Raw genomic sequence first — 16,392 nt, 5'->3', positions numbered from 1 at the left:
TAAGTTTCCTTCCAAATGCCACCTCCCAAATGAGAGCTGCCTCCTTGCAGAGACGAAATAGGTGGTTGCAGTTAGTAAGCACCCGCCCATGCTTCACCAGCCAAGTAAACATGCAAATGCGCATGAGCACTTTAAGAGTCCAAATCTGGCTCAAGTCGAAGGGCCCAAAGTTGCGACCAGAAGCTGTGATTGCGTCGTAGGTAGACCGTATAGTGAAATCACCATTGGTACTCCAACGCCAGCCGACATCATCGCCTTCCTTAACATCAGCGGACAGAACGTAGCTAGCTAGGTTGAGTAAAGCTCCCGACGGGAGCAAATGATTCAAGCGATCCCAATTCCAACCTCTCCCTTCTTCCCAATAGTCATCAACGCTCGCATACAACTCCGGGAGGCTCACTAGAGCTTTCATGCTGTGGTAGAGCGGTTGGGTGCCGATCCAAGTATCCATCTAGAAGCGGGTGCTCTGGCCATTTCGGACGATCTTGAACAATTCTTCCTCTACGAAAGGATTGGCCTCAATGATTCCTTTCCAAGCATTGGACGTGTTACCGGATCCACTCAAATTTGGTTGCTTATACTTGCATAACAAGGTTTGCGCCCACATACTTCCTTCCTCGCGTTTAAGACACCAAGCCAACTGGGCCATGCAAGCCTTGTTCAGCTCCTGTAGCCTGTGGATGCCAAGGCCCCTTACGTGTAGTAACAACATCCCATTTGATTAAACATAACTTATTCGGGTCATGCTCTGTACTTCCCCAAATAAAACGACAGGTTTTCTTCTCAATTTCCTGACGGACTCCTTTAGATAGGACCGTAGTCTGCATACTGTAAAACGGAATGGCATTCAGAATAGATTTAGCCAAAGTAACTCTCCCAACCATAGACAACAATTTGGTCTTCCACCCTTCTACCCTGTTGTTGACTCTATTTAAAAGGCTGTTAAACGTGCGGCAAGTAACCCGTCCATGAATGGACGGAATTCCCAGATACTTCCCCAAGTCGTCCGTCCTCTCGATATTTAGCGTGGTCGCAATGCTCTTCGCTAAGCTGGGATTAGTATTCTTCGAGAAGAAGATAGAGGATTTGTTAAAACTGACCCATTGGCCTGATGCCCCACAGAACCGACCAAGGTAGTCCCGGATAATAGCCACCTGCTCAATGGAAGCTTCCGTGAACAGGACCATGTCATCCGCGAAATAGAGATGAGACAAGATGGGCCCAGACTGATCCAGCTTGATACCCTTCCAATCACCTGCCTCCACCTTATGACTAATCATTTGGCTGAGCTTCTCAAGGCATAACACAAAAAGAGTAGGCAACATAGCGTCACCTTGACGAATTCCCCTATGGGGTGAAAATTGCTGCAGTTTGTCACCGTTCCAAAACACCGACATGCGCGGAGTTTCCACACAATGCATAATTAAGCTTTCCCACGAACTGCTAAAATCGATCTCACGAAGCGTGTTTCGAATAAAACCCCAAGACAAACGGTCGTAGGCTTTTTCAAGGTCTAGTTTGATGGCCATATAAGCATGCTGACCCCGCTTCACTCGCATCGTGTGTAAAACCTCTTGGTAGATGAGGACTTTGTCCGATATTTGACGACTAGGGACAAACGAACTCTGGAAAGGGCTCACAATCTTAGCCAAGATGAGCTTAAGCCTATTTGTGATTGTTTTCGTGATAACCTTATAGCTGACATTGCACAGACTGATCGGTCGGAATTGTTTGATTGTATCAGGGGAAGTGACCTTAGGAATTAGGGCAAGAAGGGTGTCATTCATTCCCTCCAGCAAACCACCCGATTGAAACGCGTCCTTCACCGTCTAGAACAGACTCTCCCCCACTATGCTCCACATGCGTTGGTAAAACGTAGCGTGAAAACCATCGGGACCTGGAGCTTTGAAAGGGGCCATATCAGACAAAGCCCCATGCACCTCTTCCTTAGAGATATCAGTATTGAACGCATCCCAATCCTCACTAGTTAGGCTTGGAAAAACCCCTTCCAGATTCATATTATTCGAAACACCACTGTCATTGGAAAATAAATTAGCATAGTAAACGCGAACATAGTCTTTAAGAAGCCCCTGATCACTAATCCAAACACCGTCGTCGTCACGAAGACATTTGATTTTATTACGAGCCTTTCTGATTGTGGCGGCAGCATAGTAGTAAGTCGTGTTGCGATCCCCGGACACAATCCAATCTTCCCTAGATCTTTCAAACCACGTGAGTTCTTCCTGATATAAAATCTATTGATACTCCTCCATGAGTTTTTTCTCCAATTTAGCAAGACCACCATGATGCTTACGGGAGAAACGGTTCTGAACACCCACCTAGCCGAGCCAGAACGACCTTCTTTCAACGATTAATATCTCCGAAGACTTCCTTATTCCATTTAGTTAGGTCCGCCGTTAGAATGGGAATATTCTCGTGAAGGGCCCGGTTGTTGCTCCAAGTTTGGTTAACAACCTCCGATAGAAATTTCAAAGTTAACCAAGCTGCTTGGAACTTAAACGGCGGGTGGCCCCGATTAATCGGATCGTCACGCAAACGAATCAGAATTGGCGTATGGTCGGAGGAGATTCTCAGGAGGTGAGTTACAGTGGCCTTAGGGAATCGGTTCCTCCATCTTAGACTGCACAATGCCTTGTCTAAACGCGCAACCTTAACCTGCCCGATAGGAAGGCCTTTAGTCCAAGTGTACTTTTGTCTGCTAAAGCCCATGTCAACAAGACCCTCCGTCTGAATCTGTGACACCCATGATTTTCTGCTTCTAATTTTATCCATTGAAATTCCACAATTATTCTTATTTCTTCCTCAATGTTCATTTGGTCCATAATCCATGTTCATCGAACCCTACTCTTTTGTTCATATTCATTTTGACTCATGAGTTATATTCTTTTGGACCAATAAATCCTTGTACCATATAGTATTATTTTTATTATTTTATATTTTGAAGCATATGATATGTACACTAACTATATTTTAGTGTATATATATATATATATATATATATATATATATATGGGTAGCCGTATATATGTGTATTATTATTATTATTTTTTATTTTTTATTATTATTATTATTATTATTATTATTATATATATCTATATTATCTAGAAGATCATAATTGTCATTCTAATTGGGGGTTACTACATCAAGATTGGGAGTTACAAATCTCATGTTTATTATAATTTATTTTATAATTATATGCCATTATTTCTTTTAAAAATGGCCTAGTACTCTTGTCTCTTTCCCTCTACCTTTGACCGATTTTCTCATCAAAAAGGAAGAAGAAAACTTCTTCTTCATTTCTTCTTCTTCCTCTTCCATTCGTGCATATCTATATCTATATATATATATATAAATAAATTCTTTTCTTCTATCTTTTTATTCAAGAGCTTGGAATCTTGTATTTCTCAAGTTTGATAAGATGATGATGATCGTGATAGAAAGAAAAGCCCTAGTCATCTTGAAGAATTAAGTGGAATTTGGAAATAATTGTCATCAAGTAAGTGGAAATTTTACCCCATGCCTTGCCCTTATTCTTTGTGTGTTTTAAGTGTTATGTATTTGAGAAGTGTATAATTACACTTAGCAAAATTTTATGCATATGAAAGATGCATTCATCTACTTGTGATTTTGGCTCATGAAATGATGAGTATGAAAGTATATGATTTGTATGTTACACAAGTATATTTTATTTTATTGAAAAAAAATGTATAAATGTATGTACGTAGGTATAAGCTATGTATATACTTGTGTCGTTATTGTATTATGTGTATGTTGGTGGAATGTTTTCTCCCTTGCTTGCCCTTAAATCTTATATCTTATTGAAAGATTGAAATATGTTTTGATTATTGGGTATATGATGTTCCTGCTAAAATTTCTATCTTGACTTTGATACATGAGTAGTATGTTTTCCATAATTTGTTCCAAGAAATTGTTTATGGAATTATGGAAGTGTAAGAATTTGTTTATATAAAAGTTTATTTTATGAAAAAGATTATTTACTATGTACGTATGGCATCTTAAAAAAAAACAAAAAAAATATATTTAATATATTGTAAGTATGTGCGTAAGAATCTTTTCAAGAATATTTGTATATATTAAATATATAGTGCACCGTACGTATTTATATATATATATATAAATTCTTTTAGTAAATATAAAGTATATCTCCTTAGTATATATATGAATGTGTGTATTTTTATTGTTTACAAATATTAGTATCTAAATATGTAATATAATTAAATATATATAATTGTGTGTACCAAGAGAATGTTACGTATATGTGTGCATTTGTATAGATATATGCTATGTAATATATGTATACTAGTATGTATGTATTAACAAAAAAAATTATTATTTTTTTAGCATTATATATGAATGCCGTAAGTATGTTTTAAAAAAAAATAATTATTCTCCTAGCATTTTATGTATACATGTCGTATATGTATGTCTATATCTGATATGTGTGTATAGTTGTGTAAAATATGAGAAAGCTTAGTATTATAAGCATATGTATAATTATGTTTTAGTGGCAAAATGTGTAGTATGGATCACAACATGATTTTTGAAGTATGTGACTATGAAATGAAAGTTTTATGTGTTTTATTTTTAGAGAATAAATTCTCAAGTATTATGATTTGTATGAAATTTTTTAAAAGGGCAAATTGGCATGAATTATGATCCTAAATTCTTTTTGGAGAAATTTGTAGAAATTGATTGATTATGGAATTGTTAGTTGATAAAAGTTTATGAATAATGCAAAAGTGTGATTTTGAATTTTTGGAACTTTTGCTATCAATTTTGAGAGCCTAAGGGCTATATTTTATTACATAAAATATTTTGAAAACCTATGGAGGATATGTGACATAGAAATTGTGGAGTATTCAGTTGTATGCTGGATACTAGGGCTATGCCCTGTTGTGGAGTGGTTAGGGTAATCCTACCACTAGGGTTCATACCCTGTTTTGAGGAGTATTCGGTAGGAACAATCCCCGGATACTAGGGCATTTATTGTCCTGTTGATTTGAGGAGTGGTTAGGTTATGCCTTCCACTAGGATCTACGTACCCTGCTTTGAGGAGTATTCGGTAGGAAAAATCCCCGAATACTAGGACTAGTAACTTCCCGGTGAGGCTTGGAATCCTCACTCGGGGGTGTGCACACTTAAGGTTAGAGTCTTGATTCCATTAGAAATGGGAAATATGTGGACTGTTCGGATGTGTGGGAAGCACCGTTCACTAGGGCCTAAGAATAAAGGACCCTGTCCAATTTATGTGTGATTGATGTGCTTCCATATGTATTTTGTGGTGTGCAAGTATGGCACAAAGTAAAGTTTTTAAGAAAATATTATAAGTGATGATATTATGAAAAGTCCCCTATGCTTTTTGATATGAATATCTATAAATTGTTTTTTTTTTCTGAATCAAAAGTGCAGAGCATCCAAGTTTTGAAAGAAGGGGTAAAGTAAAGTAAATAGTTATTTGCTAAAAAAATAATTGTTTTCTTTGGGGCAGGCAGTCCCTTACTAATTAGCATGTTATGCTAACTCCTTTCTCTTTGTTATGTTGTTGCTGTTGCTTATTTGAGTAACAGGAAATGGTTGATGAAAGATGCACTGGTAAGTGCACTAGGATGAGTTGCAGTTAGCTTTGGGAACTTAGTGATTTAATTGTTGTATTCAGGACTTGTTTTAAGATCCTATTGTTTAAGACTTATATTTGAGAACATATGAGCTATTGTTTTGTGGATTAGCCTTAGCACTTAGGTTTTTTAGTTACCTAAGTGTGGCGGTAGTACCCTCAATAAAGTTTGTAAGCTTCCGCATTTCAAATTATGTTTTAAGAATTACTTAATTAATTGGTGAAAATAAAGAAAAAAAATGGGCCGTTTTTAGGGGTGTTACAGAATCGAATCTACAAAATATGAACTGCGCTAAGAGGAAAAAGCACTATAATTGTTCGTTTCATCTTGGATAACCACTGAGTTAAAATCCCCAGCAATCAAACAAGGCCCTGTAATCCCTCGTTTAGCCATGGTCAGTTCACTCCAGAGCCTTCTGCGAAGGTGTTGGGTCGGGCTCCTATAAACAACATCATAGTACCAAGGGTCCTGATTCATCCCATGTACCTACAAAAACACAAACTGAGGGTGAGTATGAATCACTGTAACATGTAACTGGCTATTCCAAAGGACCCAGATCCTACCGCTGAAACCAACTGCCTCTACCCAGACCCAATCCGAGTATCCCAGCTAAGTGCAAATTACGTTTACCTGGGATCCCGAGACCTTAGGCTCAATAAGGCCAAGGATATCTGGCCTGTGAGTTTGAATAATGTTTTTAAGGACACGGTGGAACGCTTTACCACCAGATCCTTGGCAATTCCAAATAAAAAAAATCATGGGAAACTAGAAGAAGAGGAAACCCAGAAAGCAACAAAAAAAGGAAACCACGAAAGGACAAACTAAACAGGGGTAGCAACAGTGCCCCCTTGCTCCAGCGAGATATCTTGCTGCAACTCAATGTCCATAATTACATTGCCCTCCTCGTCCCTCCCATCCGGAGGGTCCCCGGAGTGCTCTGTAGCAGGTTGAACATCAGCGGGAGCCCCATCCAAGGTGCTGCCTCCATTGTGGACTGTCGTTGAGTTTATAACCTTCCCCCTAGACTCCGCGATTAACCACATGCTCATCCTCTTCCGCCGCCCTTCTGGAACAAGGCCCAGTCGACCTTCTCCCCTGCGTAGGCTCCGTCACCTTTGTTGGCCCTGAACTTGATCTAGGAACTTCATTTTGAATTTGCTTCTCACTCACTATCACATTCGCCCTTTTGGGTCGTCCTCCCGAGCGAGTCAACCTTTTCTTAGAGTGTTGATTCCCATCTACATTCCCAGCAGCAGGATCCTTTGCTCTACTATCCAGTTCGTGCGCCACATCTGCTTCCTCTCCTGGTAGTGCGTCTGAGTCCAGCAGAGTAAATCGAGATCCGGTACCAGTCGTGTCTGATCTGGGCTGAGCGGGATTCACCTTCTGTGCCACAGTAGCCGGTCTCCCTTGTTGTCTTCTTTCTCTCCTAGTAGCAATCATCCAAGACCCATACGGGCGTCATCCGCTAATCCCTCCACCATTCTTCGCTTTGTCACCAACCGGTGCCATCGAAGGCACCTTCATCTGATTTTGATCACTTGTTTCTCCGTCAATAGCTACGTCCTCCATCACACCCGTTTTTGGACACGTGGGGCAGGATTCCTGGCGATGGCCATATAAAAGACACGAAAAACAGACTAAGTGGATTCCTTCGTAGGCCACAGGCCAAACCTTATCCTCCAGAGTAAACCGCAAGACGAGGGGTTTAGTGATATCAACTTCGACGCACACTCTTGCAAACTTCCCCTTTGAAACCAAACTAGTAGTATGATCCACACGTATGATGCACCCTAGCTTGTTTCCAACCTTCCTCAGGCACAGATGGTTATAGTACTGAACTGGGAGAGTAGGAAAATAGACCCAAACCAGAACCTTCTCGGTCGTATCTGCAATAGGATCGAAATTCGGCACCAACTCCTTCACTATCAGATAGTGATCGAGTATCATTCAGGGGCCCTCATATTTGGCAAAGTCCAAATCCTCTCGCATCTCTAACTTGACCAGGATGTAGTCATTATCAAGGGTGATAAGTTCTAATCTGCCTTTTGGACGCCACATCGATGTCAACCCACCCTACGTCCCATCACCTTGATGATCAGGGTTTGCCGCCACGGCTCCCTGATCCGCTCTTTCTCCTTTCCCGAAAGTCGGATCGCCAGGCATGTCGAGTCATCATCGACATGATCAGCCTTGTCTTCCTCGTTCGCGCCACCATCGTCAGGATTCGCGATCAAAAAAGGAGTCGTTCCGGTGCTATTGCCAACGACCGTATCCAGATAAGAGCGCGGGACGGTGTTCCCCTGATCGGCTACCGGGGTTGTAGGGCTTACCTCAGGCATTTCGATGCCGGCCATTGCACTGGGAGTTTCAGGAACAGCCTCCGTCGACCCCGAGTCGGTCACCGCACGATCCATCAACTCCTGGGTCACTAGTGGCGATTCCGCCAGCATCTCCGCATATCCCATCGCTTGACTTCCCGTATCATCCGCCGCCTGCGACTCATCCACGATCTCCATCGCAGATGCGCCAAGATCGCCAACAGTAGGCTTAGGTTTCTTCTTGCTACGTTTGAGCAAATCGTCATCCTCAGAGTTTCGTTGGGTTGAGAGCGTTTTTGAATTCTCCATGAAGATACGTAGTATTAGTATAGATAGATTTCCGTAAAAGTTAATTGCTCTAAATTTTTAAAAGTATATTTGATAATAATTAGCAAAAAAAGGCTGTAAAAAGTAATTACTCTATTTTAATGTTCGAAGGCCTACAGCGATTTCTTAACTAACTTGATTAGACACTTTACAGCAATTTATATCGTGGACCAGGGTGCACAATGCAATGTGTACCCCGTACCAAAACGACGTCGTTTTGGCCATTTTAATTAATGGTTTGTTTTTTTGGAAATCATGTTTCCCGTTTCAGTCGATCTGTGTATTTGTGTTAATATTCTGTGTATTGTAGACTACAATTTTGTGTATTCATGTTAGGGATACTTAAACATAGGTTGTGACGTGTTTTGTGTATTCGAATGTTAGGAGGATGATTTCTGTGTAGGTGTATCAATATTCTGTGTATTCACTCAAGTCATTCTGTGTATTCTAGATAAGGATTCTGTGTATTCATGTTAGTGGTACTTAAATATAGGGGTGATGTGTTTGTGTATTTGGTGTTTTCATATTCTGTGTATTCTTTGAAGGTATTTTGTCTATTGTAGACTACGATTCTGTGTATTCATGTTAGGGTAATTAAACATAGGTTGTGACATGTTTTGTGTATTTGAATGTTAGGAAGATGATTTCTGTGTAGTTGTGTCAATATTCTGTGTATTCACTCAAGTCATTCTGTGTATTCTAGACGAGGATTCTGTGTATTCTAGACAATGAATTCCCTGAAGTCATTCGCGCCCGCGTCCACTAATATCGAACGATGTCGTTTAGGACTAGGGTCCATGATATAACGATTGACACTTTACGGTAAGTTTTTTTTTAAAAGTAAAATTAGTTTCTACGACGATTGCAATAAAAACTGTCACGGTATGTCGGTGTCCATTTTGAGATTTAAAAATCTACTATACTAATAAGGGCCAAAGAGAGTTAGGCCTAAAATGGGTAGAAAAGTGGCGGTCAAATTATTTAATCAAATGGATGGTTCAGATTATTTAGATTTATATTTTTCATTGAGATTTCCTAATTTATCCTTAATTATATGATTATCCGTTAAGTTTTTCATATTCTCTTCTCCGTTAGTATTCCGTTAACTTTTAACTTACCCATTAATTTCTATAAGAAAGGTCTTAGGTTCGAACCTCATCCCAATCAAATTTGGCATAATTAAGTTCCTCACTCTATTTTACTCTTATTAAATTAAATAAATTAGTAGCTACAACAAAAAATGATACATATGTATTTCTTTAATTTAGAATTATGTGTTTACAATACCTTTATTTGAAAAAATTATTCATTATCAAAAAATTAAATTAAATAAGAGAAATACTTTCATTAGTTATATTGTCTTTATTTTCTCCCATGCAAAGATTCTTTATATTCAAATTTATCAATTGATATTCATTACATTGTCCATTATCTTATTTTTGCAATATCTATATCCTGTAAATAAATACCAAAGTTATAATACAAAATAATGTTATATATTTATTTACCAAGTATTTTATTAATACCATGAAAAAAAATTTAAAATAATTTGAAGCTACTCGATTAATACCAAGTATTCACAATGTTAGTCAAAAGAGAATTAAGAATACTTAGAAAAATTCAAATCAAAAGTAGTATTTATTTAGACTATCATTTTTAGACCAAGTATTTAGACTATCGACTTTACAAAGTTGCAAATATTTATTTTAGTGACAATTATAATTAATTTCATATATTATATTGGATTCATATACTTTGAGTTACATATTTAAATAAATAAATTTGACATTCAATTACCTATGAATAAACTTTCCTATATAATCTTGCATTGATATACTTTCAAATATATATTTAAATATAAACATTGGGCATTAACCTATTCGCGCAATGCGCGTGTAAAACTAGTAAATAAATAAAGATCAATTCCTAAGGTGGTTGCAACAAAAATCACCCTTGTATCTGTTTTGATAAATTTGTTTAAATGTGTTTGAACTTTCTACAATGAGCGCCGTACATATTAAAATTTTCTTTTCTTGAAAATATGGGAAAAAAACACACATGAATGGTGAAAAATATGGGAAAAAAAGTACAAAACCTTAGACATACCACAACAAATGATTCCATAAACCAAACTATCTCACAAACAGTATACTAAAGAAAAACCACAAAACTAATGGGCACCATGAAAAGAGAACACACATGCACACAGCCGAAAACGGATATGCACACAGTGGCATGAAAACAAAATTACTACAACAACGAGAGAACAACACTGTAAGCACCAGACAAACAGCAACATTAACAACCGAAACATACAAATCAACAACCACACTCCCACCCTAAAAAAACGAAGAAAACAAACACTAACACTACAAAACTCATACACGCGCACCAACAAAACAAAAGCATAATCAATTAACAGGGAAAAAAAAGCTAAAAAAAATAAGGAATACATACCTTCATTAACGCAATCCATGCTTGAGGAAAGAAGATGAATAACCGGCGTTTACAGACCACAGAGGAAACATCAACTCCTCGAAAAAAGAAGAAAATACAATCCTACCTAAATTAAAACACCTAAAATTAAGCATAATAAAAAGCACTAGAATTCCGTAAAAAAATAAAACACATGCAAAATTACATTAAACACCCCAATACTTAATAATAACCATATAAAGGAACAAGTAAGGAAAAAATCTCAGCCATCAAACACCCCAAGATGGACACCGAGAATTAATTCTTATTTCTCACCTAAATATGTTGTCTCATATGATTGAAAATCTCTCTCTCTCTCTCTCTCTCTCTATATATATATATATATATATATATATATATATATATATATATATATATATATATATATATATATATATTTATTTATTTATTTATTTATTTATAGGGTAGGGTTCAGGTGCGGGGATAGCTTCCGTGCAGTTGTGCGGTGATCAATGCTCTTCAAAAAAAAAAAAATCTAAACTGATGCACCTTTAAGGAAAAATGAGCACCTAAAGCTTTAGGCCGACACACTTAAGTGTCAGAAAACTGACGCACCTTACGCACACAAACCACGCACCTTAAGAAGGAAAACCATGCACCTAATGTTTTAAACCGATGCAATTAAGTTTTAACAACTGACGCACCTTAAGCACACAGCACAAAAATCATGCATCTTAAGCACACAAAAAGAAAAAATTAGCATAGCGCTTTTTTAAAACATTGTTAATCGTGCACATTGATTTACGCATGATCAATGGCTCTCATCTCACTGCACAATCGTACCTGACACACCCAATATATATATATATATATATATATATATATATATATATATATATATATATATATATATATATATATAAATCCACTCAAATGCAGTCGTGTGGCCGAATCTTCATCGTCCAATCAGTTGCATCCAATGGCTCTATATTGATCTCTATATTTGTTAAGTTTAAGTTGTGTTTCTTAAGTTGTGGTATTTTGGTAATTTTATATTATGTTTTACGTGCATGATAGACAGTCAAAGTTTATTATAATCAAATTATGCACCACCAAGCACACGGAAATGCACCATTAGAGTCTAGAAATGCACAAGTGTAAAAACTGACAATGCAATTTTCACCCAGTATTTAAAGCACAACAGTCATTGTGTAAAAGCATAACAAAACTACAATAAATAATGCAGAACTACGCGCCATTATTTAAATAAAAAAGAACCATAATTGTTCAGAAATGCACAACTGTCAAACTCATTTTAAGACGTAGTTATCATTGTGTAAAAGCATAACAGAACTACAATAAATAATGCAGAACTATGTACACTCAAATGCCCTGGCGTCTGAATAATAATGCACAATTTTACTCAGTATTTAAAGCACAACAGATAGTCGAATTCTGCACCGTTATTTAAATAAAAAGGCACCATAAGTGTTCAAAAATGCACAACTTTTAAATTCATTTTAAGATTTAGCTCTCATTGTGTAAAAGCACATGAACACTGTAATAATGCATAACTATATACACACAGATGCACAAGAGCCTGAATAATAATGCATCACAAATTAATATTGTCTAGTTTTATACCCGTATTTAAAGCACAGCAAGTTAACATATTATACCCACTATGTGCATAAATATGCACAGCAAGTGTTCATATATGCACAACAAAGAGACTAATTTTAAAATGCATCACACCCAACTATTATCAATGCACCAACAGGATTCTACAAATATACTAGAGTGTTAGGAATATTGTGTAATTGTTTTGAAGAACCAAATATGTATTTTAGACCCCTAATTTTATTTTGAGTCTAGCAACATTTTATGTCCAAAGTCAAAGCCTAGTCAAAATTAGCAACGACGGTTTGAAATTTACAATAGAGTATAAAATTATTTTATACTTGTAAGTCGTTTGCTTCCACTAAATAAAAATAGAAGAAGTGGAAAAATGATCGAGCACCGAAATTATCTTCGACGCTAAGGTCACGAGTTCAAGCCTCGGATTAATTCTTTTGGAAGAATTAATTTATCAAGGAAGAGGATGACTAGCAAAAGTCAAAATTGAAGAAGTCAAAATTGAATGAGTTCTCTCACAAATCAATTTTAAGGAAGAGGTTGACAGCTCAATCAGGATGACATCAATCAGGCTAAGTTCGATCAGATCAGGATGATCTCAATCAATTGAAATCAAGATGAGTCTCGAATCACATTTGGTCAGGATGACATTGAAATCGAGATGCTCGAATCACATTTGGTCAGGATGACATTGAAATCGAGAGGCTGACATTGAAGAGGATGAGGCTGACATTGCAAAATTGAAGAGGATGACATTCAATCGAGAAGAGGAAGACTTCAAATCAATTAATCGAGAAGAGGCTGACTTTCCAGAAATAGAAAGAAAATCAGGATGAGGATGACCTCAATTCCAAATCAGGATGAGGACGACTTCCAAATCAGGAAATAGGATGACCTCAATCCAATTTTAGGATGAGGATGACTTCCGAATCTGGAAAGAAAATGAATGCACTGTAAGGGTACTGCTAGCTCTAGTAGGAGGAAGTGAAGGAAGGAAGTACTGTAACCCTTTATGTAACGGGAAGATGTTTTAATAAAAAGGGTTTATGTTTGCAGTATACTCAAACCTCTTATAAATATAAAAATCTCACGCGCCCCAAATGAATTAAGGACAAATTCATTCAATGCTTTAAATGGGCAGGTTGACCATCAAATTGAGGGGGAAAATCCACAAAATACTGAAATTAATGTTGACCCCACTCAAATTCATGTTAACCGAGATGAGGTTGAGATTGATCAACATGTTGAGGTTGATCAAAGGCAAAATATTGAGGTTGAGATTGAGGATATCAATGTCAATGAGGATGATGATGAAGTGGAAATCTTAGGAGATGGCCGAATGGATATTGGACAGTCTAGTGAGCACATTTCTACACCAAATCCATTGCCTATTGACATTGAAGGAAGAATGAGACAAAATAAGGAGATTTCGAATTTAGAGAAGGGAAATTCAAATGAGGAAATGGTGAAAGCTTTGAAAGAATTCAAGGAGGCAGTGAACAATACAGATTTTACTATGATCACTAATTTTAGGAATTTATTTGACCAATTTACAAGCATGGAGCGCAAGGTTGAAAAGTTGAATCCATATTTGAAAGGTGAGCTAAATGGATTTATTGCCAAAATGTTATTATCTCTTGAGAATGAAAGGAAAGCGGTTGGAGAGATTATCAACGCACAACGGGAGGAAACCGCTAGAATTGACAAGAGAAATAATGGCAAATTCAACCATTTGATGGCACAAGTTGAAGGATTAAAAGGCACCCTGAAAGAAACAAAATTGGCTCATGAAAAGGAAGTTGATCACTTACATGAGGGAATAAAAATCCTACACGATTCAATGAACAAGTTAACCGCAATAATAGAGAAAATGCAAAGCCAACAAGCGTGTGATTCTTCGTTGATGAAGGAGGTCCGAGCTCAACAGAAGGGTGACATGGTTATGTTCACCAAGATTTTCGAGGCTACCAAAAAGGTGGGAAGTAGAAGACCCTCACATTTTGATACAACTTATGGTGGCAGTTCGGGTACTCAGGGGGAAGAGGAACTTGTACTCTCTTTTCGTTTTTGCCTTGATTCTACAGGTACACCCATTTGCATAGAAGAGGACAAAGTTGTTGGAATGCTCAAGTATCTTGTACCTGAAGGAACAAAATTCACGGAAGGACGAAGCTTAAAGGAGTGTGCATCTTGGTACACTAGAGAAGTATTTCCCACCGGAGATCCACGTGAAGTTATCAAGTGTTACCTCAATGGCACGGTCAAGGAGAAATTCTACCATACGAATTGCGAAGGTAACTTTGAGAATCTTAGAGCAAGAATTAAGGATATGCTTTGTTTGTAAATTTATTGCTCTACTACTTTCGTACATTTTGTTATATATGTACGTGACTAAGGCTATATCTATTATAATGACATATGTTGTTTATTATGTTTTTATGTTGTTAATTGCTTAATTATTTTAAACACACGGTCATTAATTGTAAAATGCAGTTTGAGGGAAAAGAAAAATTAAAAGATATATTGCAAGCTAAAACTGAATCCCAAATTGCAACTTTTCGTATGTGTCTCAAAATAAAAAGCAAGTAGGTCTGAATTATTGTACACTCGTCAAATTGGCTAGTCAAAATAAAATGGAGAAAAACGAAGCCAAAATATTCGGGTATAGGTTTTGGTATCATCAAAAAGGGGGAAATTGTTAGGAATATAGTGTAATTGTTTTGATGAACTAAATATGTATTTTAGACCCCCAATTTTATTTTGAGTCTAGCAACATTTTATGTCCAAAGTCAAAGCCTTGTCAAAATTAGCAACGACGGTTTGAAATTTACAATAGAGTATAAAATTATTTTATACTTGTAAGTCGTTTGCTTCCACTAAATAAAAATAGAAGAAGTGGAAAAATGATCGAGCACCGAAATTATCTTCGACGCTAAGGTCACGAGTTCAAGCCTCGGATTAATTCTTTTGGAAGAATTAATTTATCAAGGAAGAGAATGACTAGCACAAGTCAAAATTGAAGAAGTCAAAATTGAATGAGTTCTCTCACAAATCAATTTTAAGGAAGAGGTTGACAGCTCAATCAGGATGACATCAATCAGGCTGAGTTCGATCAGGATGACATCAGATCAGGATGACCTCAATCAATTGAAATCAAGATGAGTCTCGAATCACATTTGGTCAGGATGACATTGAAATCAAGAGGCTGACATTGAAGAGGATGAGGCTGACATTGCAAAATTGAAGAGGATGACATTCAATCGAGAAGAGGAAGACTTCAAATCAATTAATTGAGAAGAGGCTGACTTTCCAGAAATAGAAACAAAATCAAGATGAGGATGACCTCAATTCCAAATCAGGATGAGGACGACTTCCAAATCAGGAAATAGGATGACCTCAATCCAATTTTAGGATGAGGATGACTTCCGAATCTGAAAAGAAAATGAATACACCAGCGAGAAGAAATTCAAAGGAGGTAAATCAAATACTTTATACTTGGAGCTGATTTAACTTACGAAAAAGTCAAGGATTTTTTCGGTGGAAATTATTTATAGCTCAAGCAAGAGTCACGGAGTGAATTATTGATGAGAAGTGTTTGATTTGTCAAAATCAAAAGTGAACAAGTCAAATGTTCACACTACCATAAGGTGCAAGAAGTCAAAATTGGAGGCTAGAAATTACAAAGCCCATACTTGTCAGATTATTGGAAGACTTTTGAAGGGATAAGCAAGCAAAATTCAAATTCATCTGACAGAGCCTACCAAGGACATTTATTATTACAGATCAAGCTAGAAGAGCTATCAAATCAAGTGAACGTTCAAGTTTGAATTTTCACAACGGGCAAATAACTTTTTCAAGTTATAAAAGGAGAACAGACTTGAGGATGAAGACATGAACCTGTGAATGAACTTGCGGATCATTTTTATAAGATAAAATACAAAGTACTGCGAAACACAAAAATAGCAAGTTCTTGAGCTACTAACGTGAAAATACAAGTCTGAGAAGAGAGAAGAAAA

General features: G+C 37.0%; 1 protein-coding gene across 1 annotated transcript; it reads right to left on the bottom strand.

Annotated features, from left to right (window-relative positions):
• Nucleotides 1-1,829: 1,829 nt before the first annotated feature.
• On the bottom strand, nucleotides 1,830-2,793 carry LOC116010852. Its single transcript, XM_031250351.1, has 2 exons — nucleotides 2,476-2,793; nucleotides 1,830-2,243 (listed from the first exon to the last, which is right to left on the bottom strand). The coding sequence occupies exons 1-2, from the start codon at nucleotides 2,791-2,793 to the stop codon at nucleotides 1,830-1,832; spliced, it is 732 nt and encodes a 243-aa protein (XP_031106211.1).
• Between the last annotated feature and the right edge of the window lie 13,599 nt (nucleotides 2,794-16,392).

Source organism: Ipomoea triloba, chromosome 2, assembly GCF_003576645.1.
Source record: "Ipomoea triloba cultivar NCNSP0323 chromosome 2, ASM357664v1".
Taxonomy (NCBI): domain Eukaryota; kingdom Viridiplantae; phylum Streptophyta; class Magnoliopsida; order Solanales; family Convolvulaceae; genus Ipomoea; species Ipomoea triloba.
The sequence above is the reverse complement of the archived record's forward strand: the minus strand, read 5'-3'. Positions and strand labels throughout refer to the sequence as shown.

What these genes read in the sequence shown, in the direction of transcription:
- LOC116010852 (XM_031250351.1), bottom strand. Translation starts at nt 2,793, where the DNA reads ATGGATAAAATTAGAAGCAGAAAATCATGGGTGTCACAGATTCAGACG. An exon ending in CTTTGAAATTTCTATCGGAG is followed by an intron (nt 2,244 to 2,475) that starts GTTGTTAACCAA and finishes ATTTTATATCAG; the next exon opens with GAAGAACTCACGTGGTTTGA.